Below are 17,188 nucleotides of genomic sequence, written 5' to 3'. Positions count from 1 at the left end.
CACACCAAAATGTGAGTTTTCTGTAAATTTTGCTTAATTGGAGTTAAAATTTTAAAAACTGGACCTGGCATGACGCGATGCATTGTACTCTTAAAAATGCTAGGTAATTGTAATTGAAGAATCCTATATTGTAGATTTGTATAACTCCCAAAGGGAGGCAGATAAAATCTGCCTTTTATAATAATATATTATATATATATATATATATATATATAATATATATTATATATATATTACATATATATAATATATATATATATATATTATATATTATATATATATATATATATATATATACATACATACATACATATATATATTATATATATATATCTACATACATACATACATATATATTATATATCTATATTAATATATATATATATATATACATACATATATATATATATATATATATACATACATATATATATATATATATATATATACATACATATATATATATACTAGCAGTATCGCCTGGCGTTGCTCGGCGTTGTAAGGGAAATAACTATGTAAGCATTTTTAGAGAGTTATAGCCAAAAAATAGCAAAAAAATGCATTAAAAATTGAAAAAAAATTAAGGTAAATTTTTTTTTTAATCGTTGACACATCGTAGATATTCTTAGAGAGTTACTTCCCTTATATAAAAGCGAAAAAATCCATTAAAATGGAAAAATATGATGGTAAATCGTAGACTCATCGTAGACGCGCGCTAATACCCAGAAGGGCTCGATATGAATCACGCCTATAAGATACCCGCTTTTGGTTAAACTGCACCGCAAAATGTGGGAGTAGTTACGAATCTAAATCGAAGGGGACAGACACACAACTTTTTTTTTTCAGTCATAGAGTTAGATTTATGAAGGTCTTCAGTAGAAAATCCTTCGAATTCTGACTCGCTGCTTGATATAATGAAATTCGTATCCATTTTTTGTCAGAATTACAAATTTTGAAAACACAATAGGAACAAATTTCGGAAAAAAATCTCCCATAATTCACGGAATTAAAATTACACTTCGATTTTGTACAAAACTGTATTTGAAGTGTTTACGAAGTATAATACGTGTTTTCACGAATGTACTAAAGAGATTTACTCTGATATTCTCATTTAAATATGAATAGGTAAATTCGGGCGGTTTGGTAACGAAAGGGTTTTATAAGTGTCGTCTGTTTATACATAAACACTGTTTCATACTTTCAGTTTAGTCTTCCTCAAATCACTCTGTCGCTAATTTACTCTCTTCCAAGAACATTTTCACTCACTCTTATCTGTTAGCTTCCCATACATTTTACTCATGTATCTATCAGCGTGGAAGACAGAAACAAATATTACATCTAGTTTCACTTTATTCGTTACACACTGTGTGTGTTGCGTTTGCGTGTGCTGTAAACCAGACTAAGAAAAGCATTTGACATACACACCAGAATGTGAGTTTTCTGTAAATTTTGCTTAATTGGAGTTTAATTTTAAAAACTGGACCTGGCATGACGCGATGCATTGTACTCTTAAAAATGCTAGGTAAATTGTAATTGAAGAAATCCTATATTGTAGATTTCTATAACTCCCAAAGGGAGGCAGATAAAATCTGCCTTTTATAATAAGAGATATATATATACATACATATATATATATATATTATATATAATATATAAATATATATATATATATATATATATATATATATATATATATATATTACATACACACACACATATATATATATATACATATATATATATATATATATATATATATATATATATATATATGTGTGTGGATGTATATATATATATATATATATATATATTATATATATATAATATATATATATATATATATATATATATATAATATATATATATATATGTATGTATATATATATATCTCTTATTATAAAAGGCAGATTTTATCTGCCTCCCTTTGGGAGTTATAGACACAAAAACATGCTAACACTTACAAACTTCCAACATCAGCATGATTGTAAAATATGTAAATAAATAATATTATCTACCAACAGAAGACTTGTGTCAATTCACTTATGTCCTATTGTCGTTGTATGTATTTTATGGCTTGTAATGATTTCGTTAAGAGTAGAGCTGCATGCGACCTTATTCCCGGCACGATACGACCGCATGTGATCTTACTTCTTACATCACTATCACCACAAAATGTAGAAAGAAATTCACGTTACACCGACATACTTCTAGCTTTGATCGTTCTACGAGCTCTCATGAGCAAGCGTCTTCTTTTGTACCCGAGATATTTTCGGTTTGAACGGCAGTTTTTAAAAATAATTTCCACATAACTTAACACTTTTAGACTTCGCATACTAGTAGAATGTGCATATAAAACATCTTTTTCTCTTGGCTTTATTGAGAAAATTCTATAATTTGTAAGATATTTGTTGTTTTTCTTCTTCAATTTCTGCAATTTCAACCAATCAATGACGTCTATTGAGGTGAAAGCATTCTGTGCCGTATGAATATGTCCCTCGTTTAAGAAACAGATTGGGTTATTTACATTTGTGAAGAAAAAAAACATACCCTTCCTCCCACCCCTACCCCAAAAAAAGATTGAAATGCAATAGATCGATACTAGGGTCATAATTATGGGTGACAATTTCATTATGGGTGACAATTTCATATATATATATATATATATATATATATATACCTGAATGATGTACCTACTATGGATGCTGTCCAAAAACTAGTAAAAGAATATATCACACAAACACATGTATAATATCTATTTGTATCGGTGTGTATATATACACACACACATGATTAAAAACTAAAGAATATGAAAACTAAAAGAATATATCACACACATTTTATTTGATTTGTGTAAAAAAATCATATACATTGTTCTAAGAAATAATTTATTTACTCTCTTTAAAAAATTCTTTTATTTTATTCAGTAAAATCAACTCATTTGCATACGCGCAAGTCGTAGGATCGACTACTTACGACTAGCTAGCGCGTGTGCGCGCACCGGGTCCAGTCTTCGCTAGTAGTACCAAGAAATTTTTCAATTTTTATTACTTTCCTATTTCTTCTTCAAAGTATGGAATATCACTTGTCTGTCTTACAAGTATTAATATTCCGTAATTAAGTTTTTAAGCAATCCAAATTTAGAATATTACCCCAGCAATTCAAAAGTTACACTTGACTACGTAAAAATAAAAATGTTATTCTGTGTTTCTCCTATTAATATAATGTAAATTTTCATTTTGAGGTGTATAGGACTCAAATTTTTTTTTAAAAATAGTTTCCATGATTCGATCGAACCATGCTAGAGCATCATGACTGCTATTTCTCCTATACTCTATTTGACAAGAATTAGCTCAGTTACGTCCCTTTAAATTACACACTTGCATCGCGATAAGTTGGTACACAGTTTTCGCCGGTGAGATTTGACAAGCAGAGCATAGGTCTGTCCAAGGTACGGATCTTTTCGGTTTGAACGGCAGTTTTTTTTTTCTAGCGGTGTCATATGAAATTGTCACCCATAATTATGACCCTAGTATCGATCTATTGCATTTCAATCTTTTTTTGGGGTAGGGGTGGGAGGAAGGGTATGTTTTTTTCTTCACAAATGTAAATAAACCCAATCTGTTTCTTAAACGAGGGACATATTCATACGGCACAGAATGCTTTCACCTCAATAGACGTCATTGATTGGTTGAAATTGCAGAAATTGAAGAAGAAAAAACAACAAATATCTTACAAATTATAGAATTTTCTCAATAAAGCCAAGAGAAAAAGATGTTTTATATGCACATTCTACTAGTATGCGAAGTCTAAAAGTGTTAAGTTATGTGGAAATTATTTTTAAAAACTGCCGTTCAAACCGAAAATATCTCGAGGTACAAAAGAAGACGCTTGCTCATGAGAGCTCGTAGAACGATCAAAGCTAGAAGTATGTCGGTGTAACGTGAATTTCTTTCTACATTTTGTGGTGATAGTGATGTAAGAAGTAAGATCACATGCGGTCGTATCGTGCCGGGAATAAGGTCGCATGCAGCTCTACTCTTAACGAAATCATTACAAGCCATAAAATACATACAACGACAATAGGACATAAGTGAATTGACACAAGTCTTCTGTTGGTAGATAAATATTATTTATTTACATATTTTACAATCATGCTGATGTTGGAAGTTTGTAAGTGTTAGCATGTTTTTGTGTCTGGGTGTTCGTGAGGCATAAAAAGGTACTGACCATAGGATTAACCACGGAACTCGGTTTACAGTTCATGTTGTTTGTATCAGTATAGCACAGGTAGTAGCAGAAACAATCGCCTATCTCTAAGTTGAGCAGCAAGCAAAAACAATCGCATATCTCTAAGTTGAGCAGTAGGTGGTCTAAGTTAGTTCTTAGAGGAACTAGAACTCAAGACAAAAATGTCTGTGAAAACTGGTTTATATAATATTTGGTTGGCTCACCGAACTCCAGAAAATGGAATTTTAACCGAAGGTCTTGATTGGTTGATTCGCGATTGGCGCGAAAATAAGTCGAGACAATTCGCGTCACGTGTCAACCAGTGACGCGGACTACGCAGGGACCCTCGTGTTACATGTCCACCAGTGACGCGAACTACGCAGGGACCCTCGTGTCACACGTCAACTAATCAAGTTAGTGTTTAGAAAAAGAAAAAGTTGGCCAAAGATGGTTGTAACCTCAAACGAGATTATTTCTGCTTTGCCGTTCACACAGTGAAGATATTAGATATCGCTATAGTCATATAACAAAGTGGCTGAAACTGCCACGCTACAGTGAATATTCTGAAAGCAATATCATGCATAGCTAAAATGGTGAGCTGGCAGAATCGTTAGCATGTCGGGCAAAATGCTTAGCAGCATTTCTTCCGTCTTAACGTTCTGAGTTCAAATTCGGATCTTTTCTGTTTGGCTGCACCAGTGGAAATTTCAAAGTTTATAAAAAAAATTTTAATTTGGTGTATTCATGTAATTTTCCAAGCTGAGTCTCAGGGGATGTTTCACTTTTTCCAGAAATATTTTTTAAAAAAGTTATAGAGGTTTAGAATTTGGTCATTTTCACCCATAGAAAACAAAATTCGGAAGCGGTCATTTTGTGCGTGCAACACGTGTTGTCAACTGTAAACAAATGAAATATTGACGGAATTCTGCTTTACGCACGTCATTTAACCCCTCATAACTTACTCTATACTCTTTTACTCGTTTCAGTCATTTGACTGTAGCCATGCTGGAGCACCGCCTTTAGTCGAGCAAATCGACCCCAGGACTTATTCTTTGTAAGCCTAGTACTTATTCTATTGGTCTCTTTTGCCGAACCGCTAGACTACGGGGACGTAGACAAACCAGCATCGGTTGTCAAGCGATGTTGGGGGGGGGACAAACACGGACACACAAACGTATATACACTATATACACACATATATACGGCGGGCTTCTTTCAGTTTCCGTCTACCAAATCCACTCACAAGGCTTTGGTTGGCCCGAGGCTATAGTAGAAGACACTTGCCCAAGGTGCCACGCAATGGGACTGAACCCGAAACCATGTGGTTGGTAAGCAAGCTACTTACCACACAACCACTCCTACGCCTATAACTTCAAATTTTCTTTTGAATTTTTCGATTTTTTTTTTGCAAATTTGTACTCTACACACAGGAATTCATACGACTATGCAAAAATCAAAACAAAAAAATTGGAGGTGCATGATTTAAGACCTATTTAGCTGTTATTTTTAGCACATCTCACCACCACCTCAATGAATAGTATATATTTGTCAACACGTGCTTTCTCGCAGACAAAAGACAAGAATGTGTTTGTGGCTTACAATTGGCTAAAATTATCCGGAATTAGCAAACTTTAAAAATTGTTAACTCTTTATTCCTTGATTTATGGCGAAAATGAATGTCATGGCATTGATTAGCATATAAAACTATATCATTACACCGAATATGAAATCAATTCAATAGAAACTGAAGAGATTGAAAACGCAGCCAAACAGAAAGCCGAAATCGACTTTGCCTTTCATCCTTTCGAGGTCGATAAACTAAGTAGCAGTAGAGCACTGGGGTCGATGTAATCGATTAGCCCTCTCCTTCCAACTTGCTGGCCTTGTGCCAAAATTTGAAACAAGTATTACTCATCAAAAACATATTGTTACCGAGTTTTCTCTGCTTTATTCATGCACTAATATTCTTTTCTACTCTAGGCACAAGGCACGAAATTTTGGGGGAGGGGACCAGCCGATTAGAACGACCCCAGTACGCAACTAGTACTTAATTTATCGACCCCGAAAGGATGAAAGGCAAAGTCGTTGTCGGCGGAATTTGAACTCAAAACATAAAGACAGACGAAATAATTCATGCACTAATATTGTAAGTATTCAATTACGTTTAAGGTGAAACAAACCATTTGGTTCTCAACTGCATTTGATTTTATCAAGTAATACTAGATATTATAGGTGCAGGCATGGATGTATAGTAAGCAGTTTGCTTCTCAACCACATAGTTTCGAGTTCTGTCATACTGCATGAGACCTTGGGCAAACCCTTTCTATTATTAGCACTGCGCCGATCAAAGCCTTGCGAGTGGACTTTGAAGACGGGAAACCGAAAAAAAAACTCTGTGTGTGTGTGTGTGTGTGTGTGTGGTGTGTGTGTGTGTGTGTGTGTGTGACGTAAAGGAACCGAGATTTGAAACTTGGGTAGATACCTTGTTAAGTTACTTACTCAGCAATAACACGTGTCCGATTGTAATATCTTTTACTCTTTTACTTGTTTCAGTCATTTGACTGCAGCCGAGCAAATCGACCCCGGACTTATTCTTCGTCTGAAAATTTTTTCTACGAATTTCGACCCCAAAAATTTTCTTTAAAAAAAGTGGAAAATTGGTTGGGGAGGTCAAAATGTTGAAATGCTGAATTCTTTTGCAGATTCGGAATCTCCGCAATCGAAAACGTTGCTTTCTGTAGACCCGCCCCCCTGAAAGTGGGTGCGGTCCATGTCGTTTACTTTTTTAAGTAAACTGAAAGCCAGTCCGTCCTTAACGTGATTGTTTAGTATGCTAGAAATAGCAGTTATTAAGTATACAAAACAGACACTATTCTGATATCCTAATATGCCGCAAAGGGGAAAAATGTCTATTGCAGTATATTAGAACGCGACATCAAACTCCGAGTAACTTTCAAATTTCGTTTTGTAGAATGAACACTTTCAGTGAAAAATGAAGAAATGAGAGTAGGATTGAAATTTTAAGTTGCAATTTTTGCCAATATTTGTTTTCAGTATCGGAATCTACATAGTCGAAAGGTTGGGTTTCCGTTAAAAAAAAAAGGTGGAGGTACGTCTCCGCCATGTACGCCATCTAAATATACCCAACACGCGACTGACATTCATACAAAGTTTAAAAAAACAAAATGTATTCGGATTGTAAAAAACAGTTATTGTATAGAGATGCAGCATGAAGTTTTGTCAGTGAACAGGTCGCGGTCTCAAAGCGACGAAAATATTTTGACTAATTGAATTTGGCGTAACTTCGGTATAAGTACCGGATACCTTTCAAGAAAGTGTTTTATTTATATATATGGGCAGTTAGGTTTAGGGTTAAGGTTTGGGGTGGGAGAAATGGGTTTCTGTTATCTTCACAAATGTAAACAAAGCCACTTCCGGTACTTATACCGAAGGATCGCCTTAAATTTAAATGTTGAAGTGAATCTAACGGTTTTTGTGTATTTCTTAAATGGCTTATAAACACCTTCCACGCTGCAATTGTTTTCGTTCCCGCGCACGATCTCAGATCAAGTCACTGGCTACGCAAGTACATCTCCGTAAAGTTATTGTATATTATTAATAATTAGTTATAGTAATTATAATGATATTTGGCTATCTTTCATTGCTATGATATTAATGTTAAAACCACTTTTTAATCCTTTAACTTGACATATTGGTAGCATTTATAATAAACTGATGAAAAAATATTTGAAAAGGCACCAATACGAAACTAACACTTTGAAACTTCATTTAGTTTAGTTTTTATTATTTACTCCTTAATTGTATTTGCTGAAACCGAAAAACTCTTGAAGTGTTCTCGCAATTATCGCTTCGTAGGTTGTAAATATTGTGTTCCATTATAATGCGGCGTTTGAAACCTTACTTTATGTGAACTTTATTATTTTAATCCGCATTCATTTCCTCGACGATGCCTCGTCGTGTTGGACGGCCACGAAACCCGACCAGTATTAGCAACAATGTTATGAGCGACAACGAAATCAAGCAAGAACGATGGACATTCGCTGACATTGTGTTGCAGACTAACTCAATTGATGCAGCAGTTACTTGGCTGGCAAAACACAGACTCATAAGCAATTCTACTGTATGTCCCACTTGTGGTGACCCGTGTACAGTTGTCCGCTATCAGCAAAGTTGTGACGGGAGGCAGTGGGGATGTGCAAAGGACAGGTTTATTATGTCAATACGCGATGGTTCGATATTCGCTGGAAGCCACATATCACTACCAAAACTTATATGGTTAATGTACTTATGGTCAAGAGAACACCAACAAATCGAGATGTCGCACGAAACAGATGTTGGTGAACGAACTATATCAGACTGGTGTCATTTCATCCGAGAGCGACTCGAATGGTTTCTGGAAGATCATCCGACTGAATTAGGTGACGATCCACCTGAAATTGGTGGATTCGATTTAGATTCAGGTGAACCAATAATTGTTGAAGTAGGCATGTTTACATTTTTTAAATCGAAACACAATGAAAAGAAACACGAAAAAGAAGGACACATGGTGTTTGGAGGAATTGAACGCGAAACTGGGAAATGTTTTCTGGTGCCTATCGAACATCAGAATAAAGACGCTTTCGAAGCTATTGTCACTCGTTGGATTTTACCTGGTATGGTTAATTTCTATACATACCTGAAGTAATAGTAGTCATATCATGTAAAAATTATTTTTATTCAGATGGGTTTTTTTTTTCCATCTGCATATCATGCATTCGTGTAAAAATAATTCTTGTTTTAGTCATTGGACTGCAGTCATATGGAAGGGTTTAGTCGATGAAATCGACTCTAGCTCTTATTTTCAAGTCCGGTACTTATTTTATCAGTCTCTTTAGCCGGACCGCTATGCTACTGGGACGTAAACAAACCAACACCGGTTGTAATGCGGTGGGTGGCAAATACAGAGACCAGCGCACACCCTCACGCATGCATATATATATATATATATATATATATATATATATATATATATATATACACACACACACAACGAGCTTTCCAGTTTCAACCAAGTTTACTCACAAGTCATTAGTTAACCCGGAGCTGCGGTAGAAGATCCTTGCCCACGGCTCCGCTTGGTGACACTGAACACTTATAAAGAAAAAGAAAGAAAAAATATTGGTTGTGAAATTCTTAATCACATATCCATGACTGCGCCTAATAAGTCGGGGGGAAAGTCGTTTCTTCTCACACATTGCCACTTGTCCTATATATATCCAGTATAGAACAAGTATTTGACAATTTCTTCTTTCCATTCACCATCACCGCCTAAAGTTATAACTACATGATTACTTTTATCTCATAGTTATATTAAATGTTTAACGAGAACTCGTTAACCCTCATCGACCATATTCGAAAAACGAGTTCGTTCAATCCACAAGAAATAGCAGTCAATCCTCTTGGGGGGCGGTATTTTGGAATGGTCATCATTTCATTGGTGTTATTCGTGACTTAATTAGGTGAACAGTGGATTGCTCTTATGCTTCCAATAACATGTCATTTTTTTCTTTGAGAAGGGGTTGCTAGTCATTGTACAATTCCTGAAGAAGAAACAGTGTGAGTGATTCCCTGTGACCTTTCTTATCACAGTGTAACATTGCCAATTCAGAAAGAGAGAGGAAATCAACCTTGTACTTAACAGCTACTTTAATTATCAACCCAGAAGAATGAGAAACAAAACCGATCTTTAGCAGGATTTGAACTAACTTGGAGTGAAGAGAACCAGAACAAATTCCACAAGACATTCTTCTATCTGGCATTCCAATGACTCTGATAATCTTCAGTCTTATCTTAAGAGATTAAGGACATTTCTAAAAGAATAGCATTGCAGATTATCTAGTATAACAAAAAACTGTAATTTCTTTGGATGTGTATGTTATTGCATAGTATTATAATCCTGCACACACAAAAAGAGAAAAAGATGGTAGTGGAGGCAAATGGAAGTTACCTCCTTTCTTTCTATAACTTCTCATTTTTGACTTTTTTTGAAAATTTGTTCAATTTTATGGTTAAACATCTGTGATTGGTTATTTGAAAAATATGTATAACATAAATCTGCCAAAAAATTTGGAAAATGTCTAAATTGAAAAATTAAAGAAAAAGAAGGAAGATCATGCCACCTCCTCTTATTCCTATTTATTTATTAATTTTTTTTCTTCAGAATTGTAATCTGTAATGCTTAAAACATATACATATTTCTTATAGTCCCATAAAATTGTGTTAAAAAGATAAATTTCAGAGAGTGTCTTCCCACCTCCTTAAGTGTAAATCTTTAGGGTGATTTAGCATTTTTAATGATATTTTCCCAGAAAATTTCACAATTATTTCTGACAGTTATGTGGACTATGATAATGTAGGATACAATGTTTTGAAATAAAGAAAATCAATGAAATTGCCATCATGATCTGTGTACAAATTATCAACTTGGCCTTCTGAGAAATTCTACAGAAATTCCTTATAATGTTAACTCTTTGCCTGTCCTAAACATTTTCATAAGTTTGTCCTAAACGTCCATGCTTGTTTTCAGACTTTTTGTTTGCCCTTGTTTTGTACATTCTGAGTCATATAAAGCTCTTCCTTCTTAAGTACCAATTTACTATGGTGGTTGAGAAAATTTAAGAATGTTTAGCATAAATGAAACTTAAATGCAGGGAATTATGTCCTGTGTGTCATTTGTGATACACTGGACGGAAAAAAGATTCAGGACTGTCATCCTCATTTTAACATTCACTTCTGAGATGTCATCTGCAGAGAAGCTCAATATCATCAGCATAATCTTAGACTTATTATTGCTGTGGCAAGTGACATGGACTTTGTTACAGAGTCTGGGTTCCTTGGCTCCTTTGTTTTGTCAGTTGAAGTGTGAAGGGCTTATTTTAGACAGATGGTAAATGGTAATGGTACAAGCATATCACCTTCCAAGATTCCTGCATTGATTCTAAAGAAATAACTGTCTCAATTAGCTTGATGGTATTTTAGCTCATCTCATGTAAAGAATCATTACTGTTGCTACTACTTTGGAAAAAAATTGCTCTCTTTTGCCTCAGTTAGAGTTTTTGAGGAATTCACAAATAGTAAGACTACTTGGGGATTTTTAGCCCTGACTCTCAACAATTCTTCTGATTGTTAAGTCCAACAGCAAACCAATATTTTTTTGTACCCATTTTGGTTTATTCACAAGATCTCATGTTTAAAATGAACAGTCCCTCAGAAAAATAATATAACTCCAATCCTGTTCTGTTTGGAAGTAAGAATACCATATAACAAACAGAACACTTCTTTAGCTCTAAGATAAACACTGAAAACAAAATTTGAATATTTTGGACAGTGGTATTTTCTTTTTCTGTGTGACAGAGAATAAGCAAATAAACATAATGAAGTGTAAAGAATTAAAGTATTCTCGGGTGGGATATGGAGGAAAATGAATCCATGGCAACATAGTTGACTCCGCTAAAGATACCCAAAAGCGACAGATTAAGTCTTCCTGCCCAACAATAGGAGCAGTCCTTTCAACAACTTTACACACTCGTCTCCATCTTGCCAAATTTCCCTCACAATTCTGTCGCTGATTGGAGATATGATAGAAGGTACACTTGCCTAAGGTACGTTACTGTGAGCTCAAACCTGAAACCATGTTATTACTAAACCTACTTTTTAATCACTCAACTGACCCTGTACCAATAGTTATGCTTTGCTGGTAAAGAAGGCCACTGTTTCTAAGACTGCTAATATTATTTTCATTGTGTGAACTGCATCTATAATTCAGTTTTAATTCCCAGTAGTGCTTGTGTTTATGGTGTTCCCCAGAAAGTGCATGAACAGCACAACATTATACAGCACTTCTGTATATCTGAGGTTTAATGACTGTTTAAAAATTCTTATTTTCATTGCAGGTACCCATATTGTGTCTGATGTATGGGCTGAATATCTCCAAATCGACCAGATCCAGCAAGGGATATATACTCATGAATATATAGATTATGAAGATCCAAATGATTCTGAAATCCACACCAGAAACATTGACAAGATGTGGTTAGAAGTCAAGAGAAAATTGCGACAAAAACATGGAACTCGTGACAAAGTTACAGTTCAGTCTTTATTAACCGAATTCATGTGGAGGTCTCATTTTAAGAATAATGATAAATTTGCTGCCCTAATTTATTCTCTCAGACACTTATATAAACTTTAATAAATTTGATCTTTTTCTTTTAATTTGTAATCATTATCATTTTTTTTTCATTGCTTCACTTGCCTTTAATCATCTGTTGCCTCTCACTCATGCAAACTTACCTGCTCCTTTGTCCATCTCCCTCACCTGTTCCTCTTTTCTCCACTCCCTTCACATTCATCCTATTATACCTTGAAAGTATCACCATTATCTTTTCTCTTTTTCCAGCTGGGATAGCCATGTGTCTCCTCCATAGCAAGACAACTGTTCCTATCCTCCTACCATACTCATGCCTCTCAACATTTGGCATAAAGCCTCCTCCCTCAATATTATAATATAATAATGAAATTATTATATACAGTGTTCAGGTGCACCACAACTTGTCAAAAGTGCGTATAAAGTATATGCAGTAATGTACAAATGTTTGGAAAGTGAACAATGTATGAGTCAGATACATGCTTGCATATGTATAGAGGGGAGAAAATCATGTGTAGTGTTGGCGAATCTCAGGAAACATGGAAGTTTTGAAGGATGCAGTGCTCCGACAACTAACAACTGATGCTGGCAGTTTGTTCCATGCTTCAGCAACTCTTAGCATGAAAAAATGTTTCCAAAAGTCATGGAAGGAGCTGTGCTGTTTTCTGACTTTGTAAACATGTTCACGGGTGTTAGACAGATGGAGTTTGAAAAGGTGCTCAGAGTTATTGTTTGTAAGATGGTTAATAATTTTATGGGTGTCTGCCAAGTCAGCTGCCAGATGTCAGAGTTTCAATGTATCCATGCCCAAGGAAGTAAGGCATTCAGAATATGGCAAATGCCTGATGGAGGGTATTCTCTCCATCTCAATGAAAGGAACTTGTTTTGTATGGTACTTGGCAACCTCACTAGTGCTGATGTCATGAGTTTTCATGACATTCCTATAAAAAGAGTACCCAGTACTCTTTGTGTAGTGGTTGGAATTAAAAGTGGCATCCAGTTCAGCCATAGAAACCATGCTAAAACAGACACTGGAGCTCAACACCATCCTCTGACCTGTCAAATTGTCCAATCCATACCATATGGCTGCTAAATAACGATAATGATCTCAGCAAAACAGTTTTAGGTAATTCCTGCATTTCGGTTGGGGTGTGTAAATTTATTATGATTTTAAGAATACTAATCTCTAACATTGGGACATGTCCACATATCTGAGAAGGGGAGTGTCATTGATTAAATTTAGTCCTGTACTTAACTGGTACTTTATTTTATGGACCTCTTCCCCTCCTCTCAAATATTGACACAAATTTTGGAACTCAGAATGTAAAGGTCCATAACTGGATTATGCAAGACATTTAGTCTAACACTAGTGTTCTAATAGTGCATGATTTAAGAGATATTCTTTAATAATTTAACTTGTTTCAGTCATTCGACTGTGGCCATGCTGGAGCACCGCCTTTAGCCGAGCAAATCGACCCCAGGACTTATTCTTTGTAAGCCTAGTACTTATTCTATCTGTTGCTTTTGCCAAACCACTAAGTTACAGGGATTGGTTGACAACCAGCACTGGTTGTCAAGCGATGTTGGGGGAACAAACAGACACACACAAACATATACATACACACACATATATATACACATATATACAACGGGCTTCTTTCAGTTTCCATCTACCAAATCCACTCACAAGGATTTGGTCGACCCGAGGCTATCGTAGAAGACACTTGCCCAAGGTGCCACGCAGTGGGACTGAACCTGGAACCATGCAGTTCGTAAGCAAGCTACTTACCACACAGCCACTCCTACGCCTATATTGAACATTTTAGATTAAAATCTTTGTCAAATGAGTGTGAGAAACAATGATTCCAGAAACAAGTTACCCCTCTGGAAAACAATATATTTCAGTTATTTCCCTTGACCAGTTATCAGTTACAATTCCCCTTTGTATCTGCTGTGTAGAGAGAGTCTGTCATTTCAATCAAGGAGTTTTCATTTATCTTAACATTGTGAATATCATTCTGCTTACCCTAATTCTCTATATACATCATATGTCCATTCAAGTCACTCATTTTTTAAACTCACTACACCCATTTTTCACTCCACTCATTTGTGCTCCATTGTTCATACAAAAAGTGACATTATGTATCCAGCTGAGTGTGTGTGCCTCATTTCTTTCCCGCTGTTACTCATCAGTCACATTCTGTCACACCCTGTCACATTCTGCAAATCTTGGAGATTTTAATGTGATAGGAGGATGAGGTAATAAGGGTATCATTAGAAAGAATGGCATTGAAAAATGCATTGTAAATGGCAGCCTAATTCTCATCAAATAGATTGAAGGCAATCTAATCATCACCAGTACCTTCTTCCAGTAGAAGAATAAATTCAAAGCTTGTTGGCAATATCAACTGACACTTTCTGGAATATGTATGTATAAGCCCTCATGACCGAAAGTTATTGCTGCCAACGGCGAGCTGGCAGAAACGTTAGCACGCCGGGCGAAATGCGTAGCCGTATTTCGTCGGCTGTTACATTCTGAGTTCAAATTCCGCCGAGGTTGACTTTGCCTTTCATCCTTTCGGAGTCGATTAAATAAGTACCAGTTATGCACTGGGGTCGATGTAATCGACTTCACCTGTTTGTCTGTCCTTGTTTGTCCTCTCTATGTTTAGCCCCTTGTGGGTAGTAAAGAAATAGGTATTTTGTCTGCCATTACGTTCTGAGTTCAAATTCCACCGAGGTCGACTTTGCCATTCATCCTTTTGGGGTCGATCAATTAAGTACCAGTTACGCACTGGGGTCGATGTAATCAATTTAATCCGTTTGTCCTTGTTTGTTCTCTCTGTGTTTAGCCCCTTGTGGGTAGTAAAGAAATAGGTATTGCTGCCAGCTAAACTTACTGGTGTAGATAACTGTTGGAATGACCATCATTTGACCCCAAGATTAGACCTGTGAGTCAAAAGATGTTTTGGTATTAATAACAGATGTTCAGCCAGTATCCTTGGCTTTTGAAATTCAGAAAAGTAGCTAACATTAAAAAAAATGTCTTGCAAAAGAACTACTCAATCAGTTCTCAAACTTAGTTACCACTTTGAATGAGTCATAGAAAGTCATTACTGAAACTTATCAAAAAACATTCGCCTACCTTAAGAACTGTTAAAACTCATTGGCCATATGACTCATTTATTTCTAAAAGAATTTGACCTCAGGCTCATCAATTTATTATCCAGAATTGGATGCAAGAAGAAATATCTCTTGATCTCAAGGATTGTTACTATCTGCAAATAAAAGAAGACGAAGCTGACTACAAAAATTATGATGAGGGCGGGTCTCCTTGCTATCCATTGTGTGCAAAGTACTAATACAGATTGTCAGTAACTGACTCAGACCAACTGCAAAGGCCACCTTTCCATGTCAAAGTGTATTTCAACTTTGCAGTTCAACAACTATGGGGAAAATGTTAGGAATAACATTAGCCAATGAATCTGGCCTTCGTAAACTTGTCAAATATATTCAACAGTGTCCATTTTGGCCTTCTCCATGCAGCAGATGGTTGTCCAAAGAAATTCTTCAAAATTTTGAGTCATCATGATGACATATTTGCTAAGGTTTTTGCAATGATGCACCAACTGAGCCATTCCAAGTCAACTCTATGGTAAAGCAGCGATGTGTCATTGAACCTATTCTGTTCATTGTATTTGAGGGCAGCGAGCTTGCAGAATCATTAGCACGCTGGATGAAATACGTAGCCGTATTTCGTCTGCTGCTACGGTCTGAGTTCAAATTCCGCCGAGGTCGACTTTGTCTTCCATTCTTTCGGGGTCGATTAAATAAGTACCAGTTACACACTGGAGTTGATATAATCGACTTAATCCGTTTGTCTGTCCTTGTTTGTCACCTCTGTGTTTAGCCCCTTGTGGGTAGTAAAGAAATATATACTGTTCATTGTATTCATAGTCACAATCATGCATCAAGGGCATGTTATTACCTAGAATTGCAATTTTCTATAGAAACAATGGGAAACTCTTCAACTTCAGTAGACTCAAATCCAAGAATAAAACAACCAAAACTGCCTGCTAGACTTTCAGTATGTAGACGAAAGTAGTACTTCCAACTAACAAAATAAAAAATAAAAATATCCTACAAACCAGCTTCCAAGTGTTTGATCATGCACGTACCCATCTTAGACTGTATGCATATTGGAGAAGATAGATATTATACTGACCTAGAGACATTAACCTTGAGCTGAATGGTTTTCAACAATATCAACCACTTCTTTATATTTTGAAACCCACCTGTTTTCTAATGAAGACATAAATGAGGAGATCCAGCACTGACATATTGGGCCAGAGCATACCTTTGATTACTTAAGACACAAGATCTTAGAAATGTTATGGAAATGTCTACAAAATTGTTCTGTTCTCTCTGGATCTGAAGCATAGACAGCCTGTCATAGCTTTTAGAACATTTTCATCAGTGCTACCTTCAAAGCGATCTTGAAATCAACCGAGAGGCCTGTTGATCAAATACTAATGTCCTGCATGAAGCCAAAACCAATTTTGAAGTAATTATAATCAAAAACCAACTCAGGTTGGTGTCTAAATGAGTGATTATTGGTTTCCAAAACAACAGAAGAAAAAAATTGAAGGACTTGCTGAAGCAGAACCTGAAGTCTTGCAATGTTAATTGTGTAGAATGTGAAGACTATCGAAAGTAGTGAAAATTAGTTCATCTGGGAGCTGACAATTTTAGGCATAG

At 35.7% G+C, this 17,188-nt stretch overlaps 1 protein-coding gene across 1 annotated transcript; it reads left to right on the top strand.

The window, feature by feature from the left end:
* The first annotated feature begins 8,023 nt into the window (after positions 1-8,023).
* Positions 8,024-12,498, top strand: LOC115214035. The gene is made up of 2 exons (XM_029783056.2): positions 8,024-8,900; positions 12,180-12,498. Exons 1-2 carry the CDS (start codon positions 8,195-8,197, stop codon positions 12,473-12,475), a joined length of 1,002 nt encoding a protein of 333 aa, XP_029638916.1. The 5' UTR covers positions 8,024-8,194; the 3' UTR covers positions 12,476-12,498.
* The last annotated feature ends 4,690 nt before the right edge of the window (positions 12,499-17,188 follow it).

The sequence above is a fragment of the Octopus sinensis genome, linkage group LG7 (genome assembly GCF_006345805.1).
Source record: "Octopus sinensis linkage group LG7, ASM634580v1, whole genome shotgun sequence".
Taxonomy (NCBI): domain Eukaryota; kingdom Metazoa; phylum Mollusca; class Cephalopoda; order Octopoda; family Octopodidae; genus Octopus; species Octopus sinensis.
This window is presented reverse-complemented; position numbering and strand designations above follow the sequence as displayed.